At 50.1% G+C, this 17352-nt stretch overlaps 1 protein-coding gene across 1 annotated transcript in view; it reads right to left on the bottom strand.

The window, feature by feature from the left end:
* Positions 1–17352, bottom strand: part of LOC311322623 (uncharacterized protein) — a gene marked incomplete at its 3' end in the record, with an annotated part of 312133 nt that overhangs the window by 271063 nt on the left and 23718 nt on the right. The window contains exon 10 of the mRNA XM_084454703.1: positions 14314–14487. Coding sequence (XP_084310829.1) covers positions 14314–14487 — 174 coding nt within the window. The remainder of the gene's footprint in view (positions 1–14313; positions 14488–17352) is intronic.

The raw sequence follows: 17352 nt of genomic DNA, 5'->3' as shown, positions 1-17352 counted from the left end.
GATGAAGATCACCAAACTGCTTCATTTGCAGTGAACACATGATGTATAAGGAGAGATGTCCTGTCTATGCAGTCCCCTGGAGCAGACAGGTTCAGAGGCAGGGTTCTGAAGGAGTGTGCTGTACAGCTGGGAGTCCAGCTCACCCAGCTATTCCAGCTGTTTTAAACACAGGCTTTGTCTCAGCAGCTTCCCACCATCATCCCCTCATGCCAAGACTATGAACGATGGACCCTGAATCAGACCCATGGATAATGGACAGTGGATCATGGATCATCTCAATCCAGCTCACCCAGAATCTCCAGCCTGTCCCTTTTCCCTTGACTACCCTGCAACCTTTCACCCCCGACTACACACACACACACACACACACACACACTATAACTGATACTTAAACAATGTTACACAAACACACCAGTACTTAAACAATGTTATTATTATCAAGGGATAGGATAGGCTGTTTCTGAGCCAGGGAGAGCACATTTGGAGTTTGTGTGTTAAATAATTGTCAGTTCAAAGTTATCTTTAGAGTGCATTACACGAACGCCAGACTGGCAAAAATATACCCAGAGACTGATGACACCTGTAATGGGTGCAAGCAATCACCTGCTAATCACACACACACGTTCTGGTCCTGCCATGAGTTGACAGATTTCTAGCGCGAAATTTATGGTACACTCAGTACTCGACACAGACCTCAGACCCGACCCACTCACTGCCATATTTGGGATCTCTACACACATAACACCCACTCTCTCATCAGCAAAGCAGCGAGTGCTGGCTCTCACCTCCTTGCTAGCTAGACGTCTCATCCTATTCAAATGGAAACACCCCCGCCCCCCCTCACACAGTAGCTGGTTGAAAGAGGTTCTTAATCACATAACGCTGGAGAAGATAAGAATCTCAATCACTAACTCCGGCAACTACGCTGCCTGGCCCCTAATAAAGTTCAAAGTACAAATTTAGTTCTGTGGCTCAGGAGGTAGAGCAGATCATCCAATGACCGTAGGGTCGGCGGTTCAAATCCCGGCTCCTCCTGTCCACATGTCCAAGTGTCCTTGCGCAAGAACCCCAAATTGCTCCCAATGAGCAGGCTAGCATCTTGCAAGGCAGCTACTGCCATTGGTGTGTGGATGTGTGTATGAATGGTTTAATGAGAGGCCATTGTAAAGTGCTTTGGATATAAAGTGCTATATAAGTGCAGTCAATTTAACATTATTAACCCATTTAATGCAACGTAGGCTACCAATGATACTGCTCACATTTACAAAGGAAATGACCAAAAGGGCAGCAGCTCCACCAGTTACACAACTATTTGATGAGCTGAATTAGCTACTAGCATATATCCTACTCCTACCTGACGCAGTGGTAAGAATAAAACAGTTCACATACAGAGACGAGTCACATCTCCAATTGAATCCATTCCGCTTTCATTGCATGAGAACAGCCAAGTCTCTGAAAATCCATAGCAGGTTTTGCTTGTTACCTTGCTGCGGTTACCTTGCAGTGAGAGAAACACAGCAGGCAAACAGCTGAGTGATCGCCCAAGAGTGGCAGGAAAAATAAATGTAATTTGAGAGATTAGAAAAGTGGGGGGATAAAGCCTATATTTTGCAATGTGAAGGGGATATGTTCCTGGGCTTTACGACTGCAGGTAGGCTACTTTGGGGGTTTCAGTTGATCTCCTCTACGTGCACAAACAGAAAACACATGAACCACCGTCTCCACCTCACCACAGTATGGGCCCCCCTCCCCCACCCCGGGGTCAAGCCCGGCCAGAAAGCGCTCGGTCATCAGTGCAGGACTCTCCACTGCAAGTCCCCTGTCCTTTTAGGGATGGGGGGCTTATACAGCACCCACCACCTGAACCTCACACTGCTCCCCCCACCTAGAACCCCCTGCCACTGGTGGAACCCAACCCCCTGCAAGACCCCGACGTTCCTCGCCTTCACACATGCCTCATACAGAGACCTCCCCCTCACCTGTCTGAGGTCACCAGGCTCCTCCCCCTCACCTGTCTGAGGTCACCTGGGTCATACAGAGCCCTCCCCCTCACCTGTCTGAGGTCACCAGGGTCATACAGAGCCCTCCCCCTCACCTGTCTGAGGTCACCAGGATCATACAGAGCCCTCCCCCTCACCTGTCTGAGGTCACCAGGGTCATACAGAGCCCTCCCCCTCACCTGTCTGAGGTCACCAGGGTCATACAGAGCGTGTGTGTATGTATGTGTATGTATATATATTAGGGTGCATCAAAATACACATTTCCGGAATATTGATTTGCATGGGTGCTAAAAGTGTTACCATCCATGCAAAAACAATAGATACAAAATATTAAAGCGATACGAGGTGATTTAGAGGTGCAACGGTACGTCTGATTTTATGGCATAAGGGGGTAACAGGAACTGTGTCCCTTCACTCTGCCCTGCTCGCACATGGCCTGCTGGTGTGTGTGTGTGTGTGTGTGTGTGTGTGTGTGTGTGTGTGTGTGTGTGCGTGTGTGTGTGTGAATGTGAGTTATTCACGCACAAGGTTGCAACATTGTTATATTTCAAGCACGGAGACCTGTCTGCTCCTATATTCCCGCACCTCTGTGTGTGTGTGTGTTATTCAACAACAGTGTGTGTGTTGTTGCAATATTGTTACATTTCAAGCCCGGAGACCTGTTTGTTCCAATATTCCCGCACATTTTACCCTCTGTTTTGCGGGAACTATTCTATTTTCACGCACCTGCATAAAAATGGGGGGGGGGGGCTTTGCCTATAAAAAGCTCTGCCTGTGTAGCTCAGTTGCTGAGTCAATTCCCTCAACGCCACCATCACACACCACAGGATCCAGCTCTCACAAGATGGCCTTAGGCCCCTGCCAGAGGAGCCGCACCCTGGTTTTTGGTCTGGGCGCCACTATCACCGATGCAGATGCCATTATCACTGGCGCCAAGCTGCCAAGTGGTCACCAGATCTTGCGGTGCTTGCTGTATAACTGCGACACACAACTGCATGCAAAGCGACCAGGTTTGACTGGAGCCATGTCACGGTTCCAGGCGGCTAAGATTGTTTTGGAGCAGGTGCGTCCATTTTATGGAAAGGCCAACATCCCAATGGGGAGTGATCAGCGAGCATGTGAGAAGATGATAGCCCTCCTCGATGCCAACAACAAGCTGCGGCGCATACCAAAGGAAAGGCGCTCCAGTGAGGCTACTGCTCGACTGGTGGACGCAATGGAGCACAAGCTGGATGCCACGTTCCCGCTGTGGACTCCAAACGCAGAGGAGCTGATCCGTGATGCAGAGGACCTTGCTTTTCTAGCCAGCATGAAGGGCGACAGAGTGGCCACATTTGGAGCATTCGATGTCAAGCTGCAATCCAAGGTTTGCTTTTATTTTTATGTAATTTTATGTTTCTGCTTCTATTTTCTTATTTTAATGTTTTGTGCTTGATCTGTAAAGCACTTTGAGCTGCATTGCATGTCATGGAAGGTGCTATACAAATAAAGTTTATTATTATTATTATCATTATTAAGGTGAAGCGGCGACAGGAGCGTGAAGAAGCGCAGCAGGCCTACCTCACCAAGGAGCAGGAGATGACGGCGATGTCTACCAGCATGGTGGTATTAGAAAGCGAAAGTGATGAGGATGGCAATGCAGATGAAGCAGTTGCTCCACTGGCTGAGAACACACCCATCCGTGAACGCAAGAAGACAGGCACCACAGCATTCATTCCATCTGACATTCTCAGCCGGCCAAGCCTTGTGTCACTGGCTACACGATTGAAGATGACACCAACGCAGCAGGCTGCTTTCACACGCGGCCTGATCGAGGAGTCAGGTGGAAATTCAGAAATGGTCTCCACATCCTACGCGACAGCAGACCGATCACGCCGTCAAGTGCTGAAGACCATCAGTGAGGAACAGCACGAGCAGTGGACACCCCCTCCCATGTGCACCCTGCACTGGGACAGCAAGTTGACACCAATGCTCAACAATGTGCGTCAGTTGGAGGAGCGTCTGACGGTGGTGGTCGGAGATGCGGAGCGGCTAAAACTACTCGGCGTGCCAGCATACATGAAGGGGACTAACGAGGCATGTGGAACGATCATCGCCCGGCTGACATGCAAGCTGCTGCAGGACTGGTGCTGTACCGATCAGGTTGTCAACATGGCATTTGACACCACGGCCTCAAACACCGGCCATCTCACAGCAGCCTGCATTGCCATCCAGAACTCACTGGGTCGACCACTACTCTGGTCCGGTTGCCGGCACCACATCGGAGAGGTGCTCCTCAGCCACATTTTCACTCACCTCAAGGTGGAGGTGTCACGATCGCCAGAGGTGACATTGTTTACACGTCTGCGGGACAACTGGAACCTGTTGCCACTCAAGGGCGGCACATTGTCCTGCTACATTCCTGGGGATGCTGAACCACCATTTCTTGGCAAGTTGCGTGCTGAACTCAATGTTTGCGCTGCAGGACTGCTCAACTACAAGAGGGGTGACTATCGTGAGTTTGTGCAGCTATGTCTAGTGTATCTGAGTGCAGACATTGCAGATCAAACTCCAGTAACCTTGCAACGACCGGGAGCACTGCACAAGGCACGGTGGATGGCCAAGCTGCTCTACACCCTCAAGCTGGCCTTGATGGAGCAGCACATTGCGTTGCTTCCTCAGGGGACCATCACAACACAACAGCAGGTGTTGAAGATTCGGGCGTTTGCCAAGTTCATTACGCACATCTACGCAACATGGTGGATGGCCTGTGACACGGCCGTAGATGCTGGATGGAATGACCTCACACTCTACTGCCACCTGTGTGAATACAAGGCTGTTGACGAGGGCATCGCTGCATCAGCAATTAAGGCTCTGGAGAGGCACCTATGGTACCTGACATGCGAGATGCTGCCCCTGGCACTCTTCAGCACCAAGGTGCCAGTTGGTGAGCGGCGCGCACTTGCAGATGCCATCTTGGAGCACAAGCCGGCTGATCTACCCATGCGAGCCCCACAGCTCCGCTTTGGCACTGGCTTTGGCAAGCCGAAGTTTCCAACCCTCTCGCCGACCACCAGCTTGGCTGACCTCGCCAACCCAGACTGCTGGTTCGGCATGCACCTGCTGCACATTGATCCAACTTTTCTTTCACTGGATGTAGAGGATTGGACTTCCAGTGCAGCATTTCAAACGGGTGCAGTGAATGTACGTGCCATCAATGTGGTGAATGACTGTGCCGAGCGTGGCGTCAAACTGACGTCAGACTTCGTGGCAGCAGCCAGGAGCGAGGAGCACCTGCAAAATGTGCTGCAGGCAGTTGAGCATGACCGCACACAAAATCCAAATCTTCGCCGCAGCAAGCGCAAGCTGGACCAGGAGTAGGACACTATATTGAGACATGTTCGAGGACAGTAACTTGATTTACTTGAATACTGTACTTAAGTACAGACACTGAGGAGTTGTACTTTACTTGAGTATTAGATTTTATGTTGTTCTATTCAAAATAAATGTTCTAAAAATCTATTTCTTGTCGTTTTTGAGATTGCATCGATGTTATTCAGGAAAACACCCAAAAACGCCCATTTTGGTATTTTTCACATGCTGCGTTGGACCTCTAAATCTCAAGTAATTTTCCCAAAACTTTGCACAAATCATTTGTATGTGTGTCATAACAAAATGCCACCCCAGGCAGAATGATATGTTGAGATTTAATTTTAACATTGCAATTTGATGCACCCTAATATATATGTTATGGTCAATGTGAGAAAACGGGGAATGTGAGCTTTTCCCGGTTATTGCGCACATTCCCCGACCTCGCGGGGAATGTAGGAGAAACGTGCGTTTCTCACATCTCCCGGGTAATGTGCACATTCCCCGACCTTGCGGGAGATGTGAGAAATTGGTTAGTATTTCTCACATCTCCCGCACGGTCGGGGATTGTGCACATTAACCAGGAAATGCTTACAACTCCCGACCTTGCGGTAAATCGAGGAAAGCGCAACCGTATGCAAAACGTCTGCGCAGCCGGGTGGTGGGAGAGGGCTTATGTGACGCCTCGGAGGATGTGCACCATAAGAGGCACCGGCAGTTGGGCTAACGTTACTGGCGCACACCTGTGAGTGATTTTTCGTCTTTTCGGCTGTCTTTCGGCTAGCTAACGTGTAGGGTTCCTTTAGAGGTTCCCACCTTCCTGTTGTTGCAATGTTCCTTTTGCGTTTGTTAACTTGATCACCAGTGTATCCTCCTAATACTACTTACACTGTGTGCAGCATAGGCTATATTACTGTTCAAGGTAGACCACAGACTGTTATTAACTGTAGGGGAGGACCGGGACGAATGAAACACTTTTTGGTTTGATCAGATTTACACAGAAATTAATAAAGATGGAGATTTTTTTTTTTGTTTTGATGACAAACAACTTGTACATGTCCTTTACTAACCTATTAGTTGCAAGTTTCGTTCTGTGGTGTAACAGTTCAATTCAAGACGGCCGAGAACAGAAGATGTGCATTGTTTCTCTTGTCCCTGCCGTGCGGGGCGAGTGAAAAAGAGGAGTGGGACGAGTGAAACAGTGAGATTGTTTTGCTTATTGTGTTGCGTAGCCTCGCGGCTTGTAGGCTAATTATCTTAACTTTCAACACATGTATAATTAGACCCAATTTAATGTTTCCATTAATGCAATTGATGCTATGTATTCAAAAACCATGGGCAAAATGTCAAGCGCCTCTCGTTCTAAGCGCACAAGCCCTCTCCCACCACCCGGCTGCGCAGACGTTTTGCATACGGTTGGACTTTGCTAGATTTACCGCAAGGTCGGGAATGGTAAGCATTTTCCGGTTAATGTGCACAATCCCCGACCGTACGGGAAATACTAACCAATTTCTCACATCTCCCGCGAGGTCGGGGAATGTGCACATTAACCGGGAAAAGCTCACATTCCCCGTTTTCTCACATTCACCGTAACATATATATTTCTTACGTTTTATTTTAATTTAGTTTAATTTAGTTTTATTTTATTATTTTAATGTATATATCATATCTCTCCGGTTAATACTCCATTGGATTGCATTGGCAAATGTAACATTTTATGTAATGAATGTGTATATGTATGTCATATGTATGTATATGTACATAATTGTGTATTATTATTCTGCTTTGGCAACAACGGTTTATTACCATTCATGCCAATAAAGCTTATTTGATTTGATTTGACTTGACAGACATGGGTAGAGAGTGAGTGAGTGAGTGAGTGAGTGAGTGAGTGAGTGAGTGAGTGAGTGAGTGAGTGAGAGACAGACATGGGTAGAGAGAGTGAGTGAGTGAGTGAGTGAGTGAGTGAGTGAGTGAGTGAGTGAGTGAGTGAGTGAGTGAGTGAGTGAGGGGGAGAGAGAGAGAGTGAGAGAGAGAGAGAGTGAGTGAGTGAGTGAGGGGGAGAGAGAGAGTGGGAGAGAGAGAGAGAGAGAGAGAGAGAGAGAGAGAGAGAGAGAGAGAGAGAGAGAGAGTGAGTGAGTGAGTGAGTGAGTGAGTGAGAGTGAGTGAGTGAGTGAGTGCGTGAGTGCGTGAGTGAGTGAGTAAATTAGTGCTAGCCTTGACAAGAAATAACACACTGCCCCAATCTTCCATCTGCTTTCACCTTGGCCAGCCCATCTCAGCCCAGCCTAACCCAGTCCAGTCCAGCCTAACCCAGTCCAGTCCAGCCTAACCCAGTCCAGTCCAGCCTAACCCAGGCCAGCCTAACCCAGCCCAGTCCAGCCTAACCCAGTCAGGCCTAGCCTAAATGTAAATTTAATGGACTATAACGTTTTTCTTCTTATAATAGACTGGGGTACCTTGGGATTTTAAGTACGTATGAAGGGTGCGGTGACTGAAAGAAAGGTTTAGAAACGCTGGTATATATGGTGTGGCTCTTGGTGGTACCACAGTCATTGTTGTGTCTCTTAGTCTCTGACTGGTTGGCCACCCCTGCCCGAATGATTTGGGATCCTAGCAGCGCCCCTGTTTTGTACCTAATCCACATTTGTATTTAGTCTTGATTGTGTCTTTGTTCCTTCAATAAAGGACCCACCCACCACCTACAGTCTGTATATGTCTGTATGTATGCTTTGAGATGATAGTCCCTATTTTGTCAACTCTACTGTATGTACTGTAGTCCAAAGATAATTTCTCAAGTTGAATGTTGATGCTCAAAACATCCCTCTTCAAGGACAGAGATGTACAATTACTTAGACATTTAAATCCCATCATTTAACATGTGAATATGCTCAGGGATGTTATGCCTCCCCGTCGGGCACGCCCCCGTCAGCCTCGTTCCGGCGCCTCATCCCTGCCGGATTGAGCGGGCCGGGTCTCTGCTCTGCTAGCTGCTCAGGTGTTGGCGATTATCATCAGCCCAGCTGCTTCCAATCACCATCAGGACAGCCACCTATATAACGCTGCTGCAGACAGAGACCCGACGCTTGAACGTAATAAGCTGTACGGCTCCCTCCGACCCCCTGTGCCTCCTGGACCCGTTCCCTCTCCTGTGTCTCCTGGACCCGTTCCCTCTCCTGTGCCTCCTGGACCCGTTCCCTCTCCTGTGTCTCCTGGACCCGTTCCCTCTCCTGTGTCTCCTGGACCCGCTCCCTCCTGTGTCTCCTGAACCCGTTCCCACCCGGACCTCGTATTTTTTGCCCCCTTGTTTTTTCCCTTCTTGGACTGATCTCCCTGGCTTGACCTCTGGACTACCCTCGATTACCCCCTTGGATCACGGACGTTGCTCTTTAGCTTAGGTAGTATCGCAGCACATAACCAACACCCAGACCTCATACACGCACACACACATAGTATAATTACACACTCCATAACATTTCGCCTAGACACTATACACCGTTTTTCCCCACTAGTTAGATTAGGGTTATTGTCGTTGTGTATATAGCCTACTATTAATTATAGGCTACTTTATTATTAGATACCTTAACTATTAAATCCTTGTTATATCATCTCCTGGCCTCTGTCTCTGTTCTCTGGGTTCCACCACATTTGGCCTCTCCTATTAGGGGTGTGCGTAACAGTACGTTCAAGCCAACATGAGCCAAGGTGGTTCCCCGGGAACAGGGGCAGGGGTCCTCCCTCTGGTAGTCGATTTACGCAGAGAGATAACTAGCCATGCGGCGCAGCTCACCAGTCTGCAGGCCGAGCTCCAGAAAGCCTTCCCCACGGTCCAAAGTCAGATAGCCGTTCTGGAGAACACCACCCGAGCCACCGTCGGGTCTGTAAACAGCCTCGAGGCAAAGGTGGACGCCTTGTCCGGGGTTCTTGCCTCCATCCAGCGTTCTCTGGACGTCATCGCCGCTGGCAGCAGACCATTCACTAGTTCCATACCAGGGCAGATGGCTAATCCCTCGGTCGATCCTGCAAACCCCGTTTTGCCCATTCCTCCAGTCGCTCGCTCGGAGCCCAGTTTAGTAAGTCCCGCTCCGTTTCATGGTGATTTTAACCAGTGTCGGGGTTTCCTAACCCAGTGTGGATTAATGTTTACGCACCAGCCGTCCAAATACTCCTCCGATGGGGCCAAGATAGCGTTTATTATGTCACTACTAGCCGACAAGGCTCTCAATTGGGCCATAGCCGCGGTCGGGAGCAGTATATCCTACTCCACGGACTACTCCCTTTTTAAGACTGAGTTCCGGTTCGTGTTCGACCACCCCCAGGACGGGCAGGACGTAGCCAGCCGCTTGCTAGCCATATCCCAGGGTTCGCGCTCAGTAGCTGAGTATATGGTCGAGTTTCGTACTCTAGCCACGGAGACTGGCTGGAATGACGGAGCTCTCCTCAATATTTTTCATAAGGGATTAAATGACTCCATCAAAGACCTTTTGGTGCGCGATGATCCCGGAACCCTAAACGAACTTATCACACTGGCCCTTAGGATGGATGCACGCCTCCAGGTACGACGAACCGACCGGGCTCAGCGAGCTGTCACGCGCCCCGCTCCTCGTCACGCAGGAACAACCCCGCCCCCATCTCAGTCCACGCTGCCTCCTCTCGCGGCTACATCCGGGTCTGGAGAACCGATGGAAATCGGCCGCTCTCGGCTCTCGCGGGAGGAGCGAGACCGGAGGCTTAACAACAAACAATGCCTGTACTGCGGTAAAGAGGGGCACTTCATCCGTGCGTGTCCCATCCGGCCAAAAGATTCAGCTCACTAGTAGGGGGCATACTGGTGAGCAAAGCCTCTTTTTCTCAGCCCCAGGTCACTCCTAGCCGCCTTTTCCCTGCTACCCTCACCTGGGGCAAGGACACCCTTTCTGTCAGCGCTCTAATAGACTCAGGGGCAGATGGTTGTCTTATAGATGAAAACTTAGCCCGCCAGGCGGGCATCCCTTTAGTTCCCCTAGACCGACCCATCATGCCCAGGGCCATAGATGGTCATTCCCTAGGAACCATATCTCACACCACTGATCTGATCTCACTCACCCTCTCTGGGAATCACACTGAAAATATTCGTTTTTTTGTTCTTCAGGCCCCCACAACGCCCCTGGTGCTGGGAAGACCCTGGCTTGAGAAGCATGAACCCCACATCTCCTGGGCTTCAGGCCAGATCCTAGGCTGGAGGGCTACATGCTACGCCTCCTGTCTTCGCTCCGCCCTGTCTCCCTCTAGCGACCCCAAGCCTAGACTAACCCCTCCAGACCTCACTGGAATTCCCTCCACCTACCACGACCTGGCCCAGGTGTTCAGTAAAGACGAGGCGCTCTCTCTGCCACCCCATCGCCCGTATGACTGCCCTATAGACCTCCTTCCTGGGGCCACCCTGCCTAAAGGACGGTTATACAACCTCTCACTCCCGGAGAAAGAGGCAATGAGGAATTATATCACGGAGTCCCTAAACTCGGGTATAATCAAGCCCTCCTCCTCTCCTCTCGCGGCAGGATTTTTCTTTGTGTCTAAAAAGGACGGCGGGCTTAGGCCCTGCATTGATTTCCGGGCTCTCAATGACATTTCTGTTAAGAACAGATACCCCCTTCCACTCATTAGCTCCACCTTCGAACCCCTCACCCATGCCAAGGTGTTCACTAAGCTGGACCTCCGCAATGCCTACCATCTCGTCCGTATCAGGGAGGGGGACGAGTGGAAGACCGCTTTTAATACTCACCTTGGCCATTTCGAATACCTTGTAATGCCTTTTGGCCTATCCAATGCTCCTGCCATATTCCAGGCCCTGGTTAATGATGTCCTACGAGATATGTTAAACATTTTTGTTGTAGTATATTTAGATGATATTCTTATTTTTTCGCAGTCCATGGAGGAGCACCACCAGCACGTCCGTCTTGTCCTGCAAAGACTCCTAGAGAACAGGCTGTACGTGAAGGGAGAGAAGTGTGTGTTCCACACCAGCTCTGTCACCTACCTGGGCAATGTGGTGGAGGACGGACAGATGCGCGCAGACCCAGCCAAGGTCAAAGCCGTCGTGGAATGGCCACAACCCACGGACCGGACCCAACTGAGGCGCTTCTTGGGGTTCGCGGGCTTTGTGAGGCGGTTCATCAAGGGGTTCAGCCAGGTCGCAGCGCCACTCACCGCGCTTACTTCCACCTCGCGGCCTTTCTGCTGGAACCCTGCTGCTGAGGCTGCTTTCGCCCAACTCAAGCATCTGTTCTCTACCGCTCCAGTGCTGATCCACCCCGACCCTGAGAGACAGTTCATTGTGGAGGTAGACGCCTCGGACACTGGTATCGGGGGTGTCCTCTCTCAGCGGTCTGGGGAGGACCAGAGAATACACCCGTGCGCCTACTTCTCCCGGCGCTACGAACCTGCGGCTAAGAACTACGACGTGGGCAATAAGGAGCTTCTGGCGGTTCACGAGGCCCTGAGGGAGTGGAGACACTGGCTTGAGGGAGCCAAACTGCCGTTTTTGGTGTGGTCGGACCACAAGAACCTAGCCTACCTTGGGTCAGCCAAGAGGCTCAACTCCCGACAAGCCCGCTGGGCTCTCTTTTTTAGCCGTTTTGACTTCACGCTAACCTACCGTCCAGGCTCCAAAAACATCAGAGCTGATGCTCTCTCCCGCCAGTTTCCCAGGGAGGATTCGGATGTCTCGGAGGGTGGGGATACCATCCTGTCCCCTTCCCAGGTGGTGGGTGTCGTAACCTGGGGCATCGAGGCAGTAGTGAAACAGGCGCAGCGGGCTGAACCGGACCCGGGAACCGGACCACGTAACCGTCTGTTTGTTCCCACAGCTGTCCGGGCAAGGGTGTTGGAGTGGGGTCACTCCAGTCGTTTCGCGTGCCACCCCGGCGAGCGGCGGACTGCAGAATTCGTCAGTAGGAGGTTCTGGTGGCCTACTCTCAGGGGCGACACCAAGGAGTTTGTTGCCGCCTGCACCATTTGCGCCCGGAGTAAGGCCTCCCATCGGCCTCCTGCAGGTCTCCTGCAGCCTCTCCCGGTACCCAGTCGACCGTGGTCCCATATAGCTCTGGACTTTGTCACTGGGCTCCCAGTCTCCCAGGGGTGCGACACAATTCTGACCATCGTGGACCGTTTCTCCAAGGCGGTCCACTTTGTTCCCCTCCCTAAGCTGCCCACAGCGGCCGAAACTGCAGACCTCCTGACCCTCCACGTCGTCCGCCTCCACGGGATCCCCTCGGATGTGGTTTCAGATCGGGGCCCCCAGTTTGTCTCTAAAGTCTGGCAGGCTTTCTGCAGGGGCATTGGGGCTACCGCCAGCCTCACCTCCGGATACCACCCGCAGTCTAACGGGCAGGCTGAGCGTGCCAACCAGGCTCTGGAAGCCGCCCTCCGCTGTGTCACCGCCAACAACCCATCCTCCTGGGCGAAGTACCTGCCGTGGGTGGAGTACTCCCTGAACTCCATGGAGAGCGCCGCCACCGGTATGTCCCCGTTTCAGTGTTCACTTGGATACCAACCCCCTCTGTTTCCCCAACAGGAGCTGGAGGTGGCGGTCCCAACCACCAGGGCCCATCTCCGCCGGTGCCGTAACGTCTGGAGGACCGCCAGGGCTGCGCTGCTCCGTGCCACCGAGCGCGCCCGGCGGAGCGCTAACCGGCGGAGGGTGCCGGCCCCTGACTACCAGCCTGGTCAGAGGGTTTGGCTGTTGGCCCGGGACCTGCCCCTCCAGACCTCCCGAACCTCCACCCGGAAACTAAACCCCCGTTACGTCGGTCCCTATCCGGTGGACCGCATCATCAACCCCACGGCGGTACGTTTGGTTCTTCCTCCCTCTCTCAAGATCCACCCCGTGTTCCATGTCTCCCAGCTGAAACCTGTGGCCGCCAGCTCTTTGTCTCCCCCCAGCCCGGCTCCGCCGCCGCCTCGTATCCTGGCTGATGGGGACCCTGTGTGGCCAGTTCGCAGGCTGCTTGAGGTCCGCCGCCGGGGTCGCGGATTTCAGTACCTCGTGGACTGGGTGGGCTACGGGCCCGAGGACCGGAGTTGGGTGCCGGCGTCCTACCTCGCCGACCCGTCCTTGTTGGACGATTTCTACCGGGCCAACCCTGGGGCCCCGGGTCCGTCGTCCGGTGCCTCCCCTGAGGGGAGGGGTACTGTTATGCCTCCCCGTCGGGCACGCCCCCGTCAGCCTCGTTCCGGCGCCTCATCCCTGCCGGATTGAGCGGGCCGGGTCTCTGCTCTGCTAGCTGCTCAGGTGTTGGCGATTATCATCAGCCCAGCTGCTTCCAATCACCATCAGGACAGCCACCTATATAACGCTGCTGCAGACAGAGACCCGACGCTTGAACGTAATAAGCTGTACGGCTCCCTCCGACCCCCTGTGCCTCCTGGACCCGTTCCCTCTCCTGTGTCTCCTGGACCCGTTCCCTCTCCTGTGCCTCCTGGACCCGTTCCCTCTCCTGTGTCTCCTGGACCCGTTCCCTCTCCTGTGTCTCCTGGACCCGCTCCCTCCTGTGTCTCCTGAACCCGTTCCCACCCGGACCTCGTATTTTTTGCCCCCTTGTTTTTTCCCTTCTTGGACTGATCTCCCTGGCTTGACCTCTGGACTACCCTCGATTACCCCCTTGGATCACGGACGTTGCTCTTTAGCTTAGGTAGTATCGCAGCACATAACCAACACCCAGACCTCATACACGCACACACACATAGTATAATTACACACTCCATAACATTTCGCCTAGACACTATACACCGTTTTTCCCCACTAGTTAGATTAGGGTTATTGTCGTTGTGTATATAGCCTACTATTAATTATAGGCTACTTTATTATTAGATACCTTAACTATTAAATCCTTGTTATATCATCTCCTGGCCTCTGTCTCTGTTCTCTGGGTTCCACCACATTTGGCCTCTCCTATTAGGGGTGTGCGTAACAAGGGATACAGACCTCAGTTTCTCCAGTTTGCAGTGTGGACTCCCCAGTCCAGCAGAGAGCAGCTTCACTCCTGAATCCTGCAGGTCATTGTTACTCAGGTCTAACTCTCTCAGGTGGGAGGGGTTTGAGCTGAGAGATGAGGCCAGCAGAGAACAGCATGTCCCTGTTAATCTGCATCCACTCAGCCTGAGGAGACAAGGACAAGTATTAGCAAATATTTTCACCAGTAATCAGTGCTTTGAGAAAGCGTGTTTTCATTGGCAAAACACATTTTCAGACTAATAAAGTACAGAAACGGGTAACTTCACTCTTCACTTCAGTCTTCTGTGATAGTAGCTTTGCTTTCTGTATAATTTAACTGTGACAAAGATGACATTTATTCTACAAACAAACACTGCTACACTAGTGGTGAAAAGGAGGAATGTCAGCTGTATTGTCTTCCTCTCTCAGACTGAATTATAAACAGAGTGACTCATTCTGGAGCTAGGAGAGAGAGTGCTGCTGCATCTAATATGTTTTAGTCATGAGCAGGTTTTTAATTCCTCTAATGAATACTCAGCATCCATAGAAATGTATGTAAGGCCTTTCCTGATTGGCTGGACACTATGGACCTGAGTCAGCTTGGAGGGTGCTAAGGCTCTTTGGACAGGACATGGACAGTGCCTGAGCCTCTGATGTTGGAACTCACAAAACGCGGCGGCACCGTGGTGTCAGCACAGTGGCGGGATCCACCAACGTGTTTTCATGCAGTGTTGCACACTAACCACCAGGAGGCATCGTTGATCAAGAAGCAACTAGTGGCAGCAGAGCGTGTGACAATACTGTTGAGAGACTGGTAACTTTAGCTGGAATGTAGCCTATTCTGCGAAACTATAACTAGCCTATATATAAACTATAATTACATAACATTTGAGCTGCACAATGTATGTACATGTATAACAATTGAGAAAGCATCCTATGGTGATGTGAACTTGTGATTCTATTGTGGAATGCAGAAGAGAGACTGATTGGTTGAATGATGAATTGAATGAATGAGCTGAGGGAGGCCTAGTGTGTCCATAGGAAAGAGACTCTATAAGCGACCATGCTGATGTGAGATACTGGATTTTGACACAAATGTGAATTTATCTGTTTACCGAAAGATGAGCGATGTCAAGTGGGGAGCAAAAAAAGAGCGAGCAACAGATTCACTAGGCCAGTGGTTATTGGAACAAACCTTTTTTTTGAATGGGGTTATTCTATAGGCTATTCATTCTATATTAATCTCATAGCAGTAAGCACTGACATGACTGTTTAAATCAACAGCCTAACACTTCTATTAGCCCATCATTGTTGTCAATAGCGTAGCCTAATGGTCCTGTTCCCGTCTCCATGCCCCCACGCTAGTTTGGACCCACTATTCAAATCTCCCTCAAAACCTGTTAAAACAACCTGATGATAGAACAAACAGTACTGTTGATGGGGCCTAATCAACTCCAATGGGCAGTCTGCATTTGAATTGAGTTTATCCCCCAAACAGGGAGGAAGGAATCACATTTATATATATAAACCGTAATTCATCAAGAAAGTATCAACAAATAACACATAACCACACACTGAGATTTCACTCCTAGTTTACAATGAATGATGAAGTGAATGAGCTGAGGTAAGCCTGTATGCTAAAGGCAAGAGACTCTACAAGCCACCATGCTGATGTGGGATACTGTATTTTGACACAAATGAGCTAGTGTGAATGTATCTGTTAATCAATAGGCTAGGCCTAAAAGACAACCGCCGAGCACTCAAATGTGAATTTGACTCAATCGCTATTAGCCTTTATAACGAGTATACTCACTATCATTGTGATTATGAACACTTGGATTAACAATGGCCTATTATCATCGGGGGACCTCATTTCAATGTTGGCAAGCATACAAAGACATTAAATATACAATGAATAAATACTGTATCACTATAATGCGGTAGTCTATGCTATGAATTTGATCAGAGCTGCTCTTAGCGGGACTGGCTCAGAAGAAATGCATTTAGCCTACAGCTTGACCGACATTTACCGGATGGCTGACCATAGTAGACAGTCAAATAACGTATTAAACAAGCTTCGACTAACGTTTAAAGAAGTAGGCTACCCTACTTCCAAAAGAAGGTAATTCAGTATGTTATTTTATTGCCATGCAGGCATGGGTTCTATAACAATTCAACTAAATGTAGGCTACTTTGTTCCTATAGGAACGGGAAATCAGCAATACTTGAAAATGGAATACAAATGCACTTGTTTAAATTAATTCCAATATACTATATTCATGGTTTACAACCATTCGTCTCTTACCTGTACCTAGATAAATAAATAATAAGGTGAACAGTAGCCTAGTAATAATAGGCTATAATATAGTTATCCCAGCAGCGCAGATAGAGATTACAATTAGAACTTGGATGCAATATTACTTTAAAAGCAGAGAATGCGCACCAGACATGGAAGACAAACAGGGATGGAAATGTATTTGTTGATGTCTGTTGGCGTTGGTTGAATCCTCCCCCCAGCTCATCAAGTGTATTTGAATATAAACAGCATTGGGAAGGGGGAAGGGCAGTCCAGTTCCTCCTGTGGCTGTCTAGCTCGCTTGCTACGGTCAAGCTGTAGGATAAATGCATTTCTTCTGAGCCAGTCCAGCTAAGCTCTGAGCAACTCTGACATGATCAAATTCATCACATTCCTGGATTAAACAGCTCCAGTAGAGATATTCTACTATAACCAGAGGGCATTACAATATCAAAACTAGATCTATTGACTGCATGACCTGTTAGTCTCTGGCTAGCCCTCGTCCGCTGTGCGCTCACAGAGTCTTGGTGCACGACCCTCTCTCTCTCCAAACTCATTGATTATGTTGAGTCGCTGCGCTCCCCATGCAGTCTGCCACATAATTAGGGGTAGGATCAGTAGGCTACATGTAGGCTACATCCTCTCCCCCTTTCTGTAAAGCATATTGTGTTGTCTTTGTATATGAAATGAGCTATAACGATTTAATTGATCTGACTAATAATCAGTTATTGCAG

Source organism: Borostomias antarcticus, assembly GCF_949987555.1.
Source record: "Borostomias antarcticus genome assembly, chromosome: 20".
In the NCBI taxonomy this organism is placed as follows: Eukaryota; Metazoa; Chordata; class Actinopteri; order Stomiiformes; family Stomiidae; genus Borostomias; species Borostomias antarcticus.
This window is presented reverse-complemented; position numbering and strand designations above follow the sequence as displayed.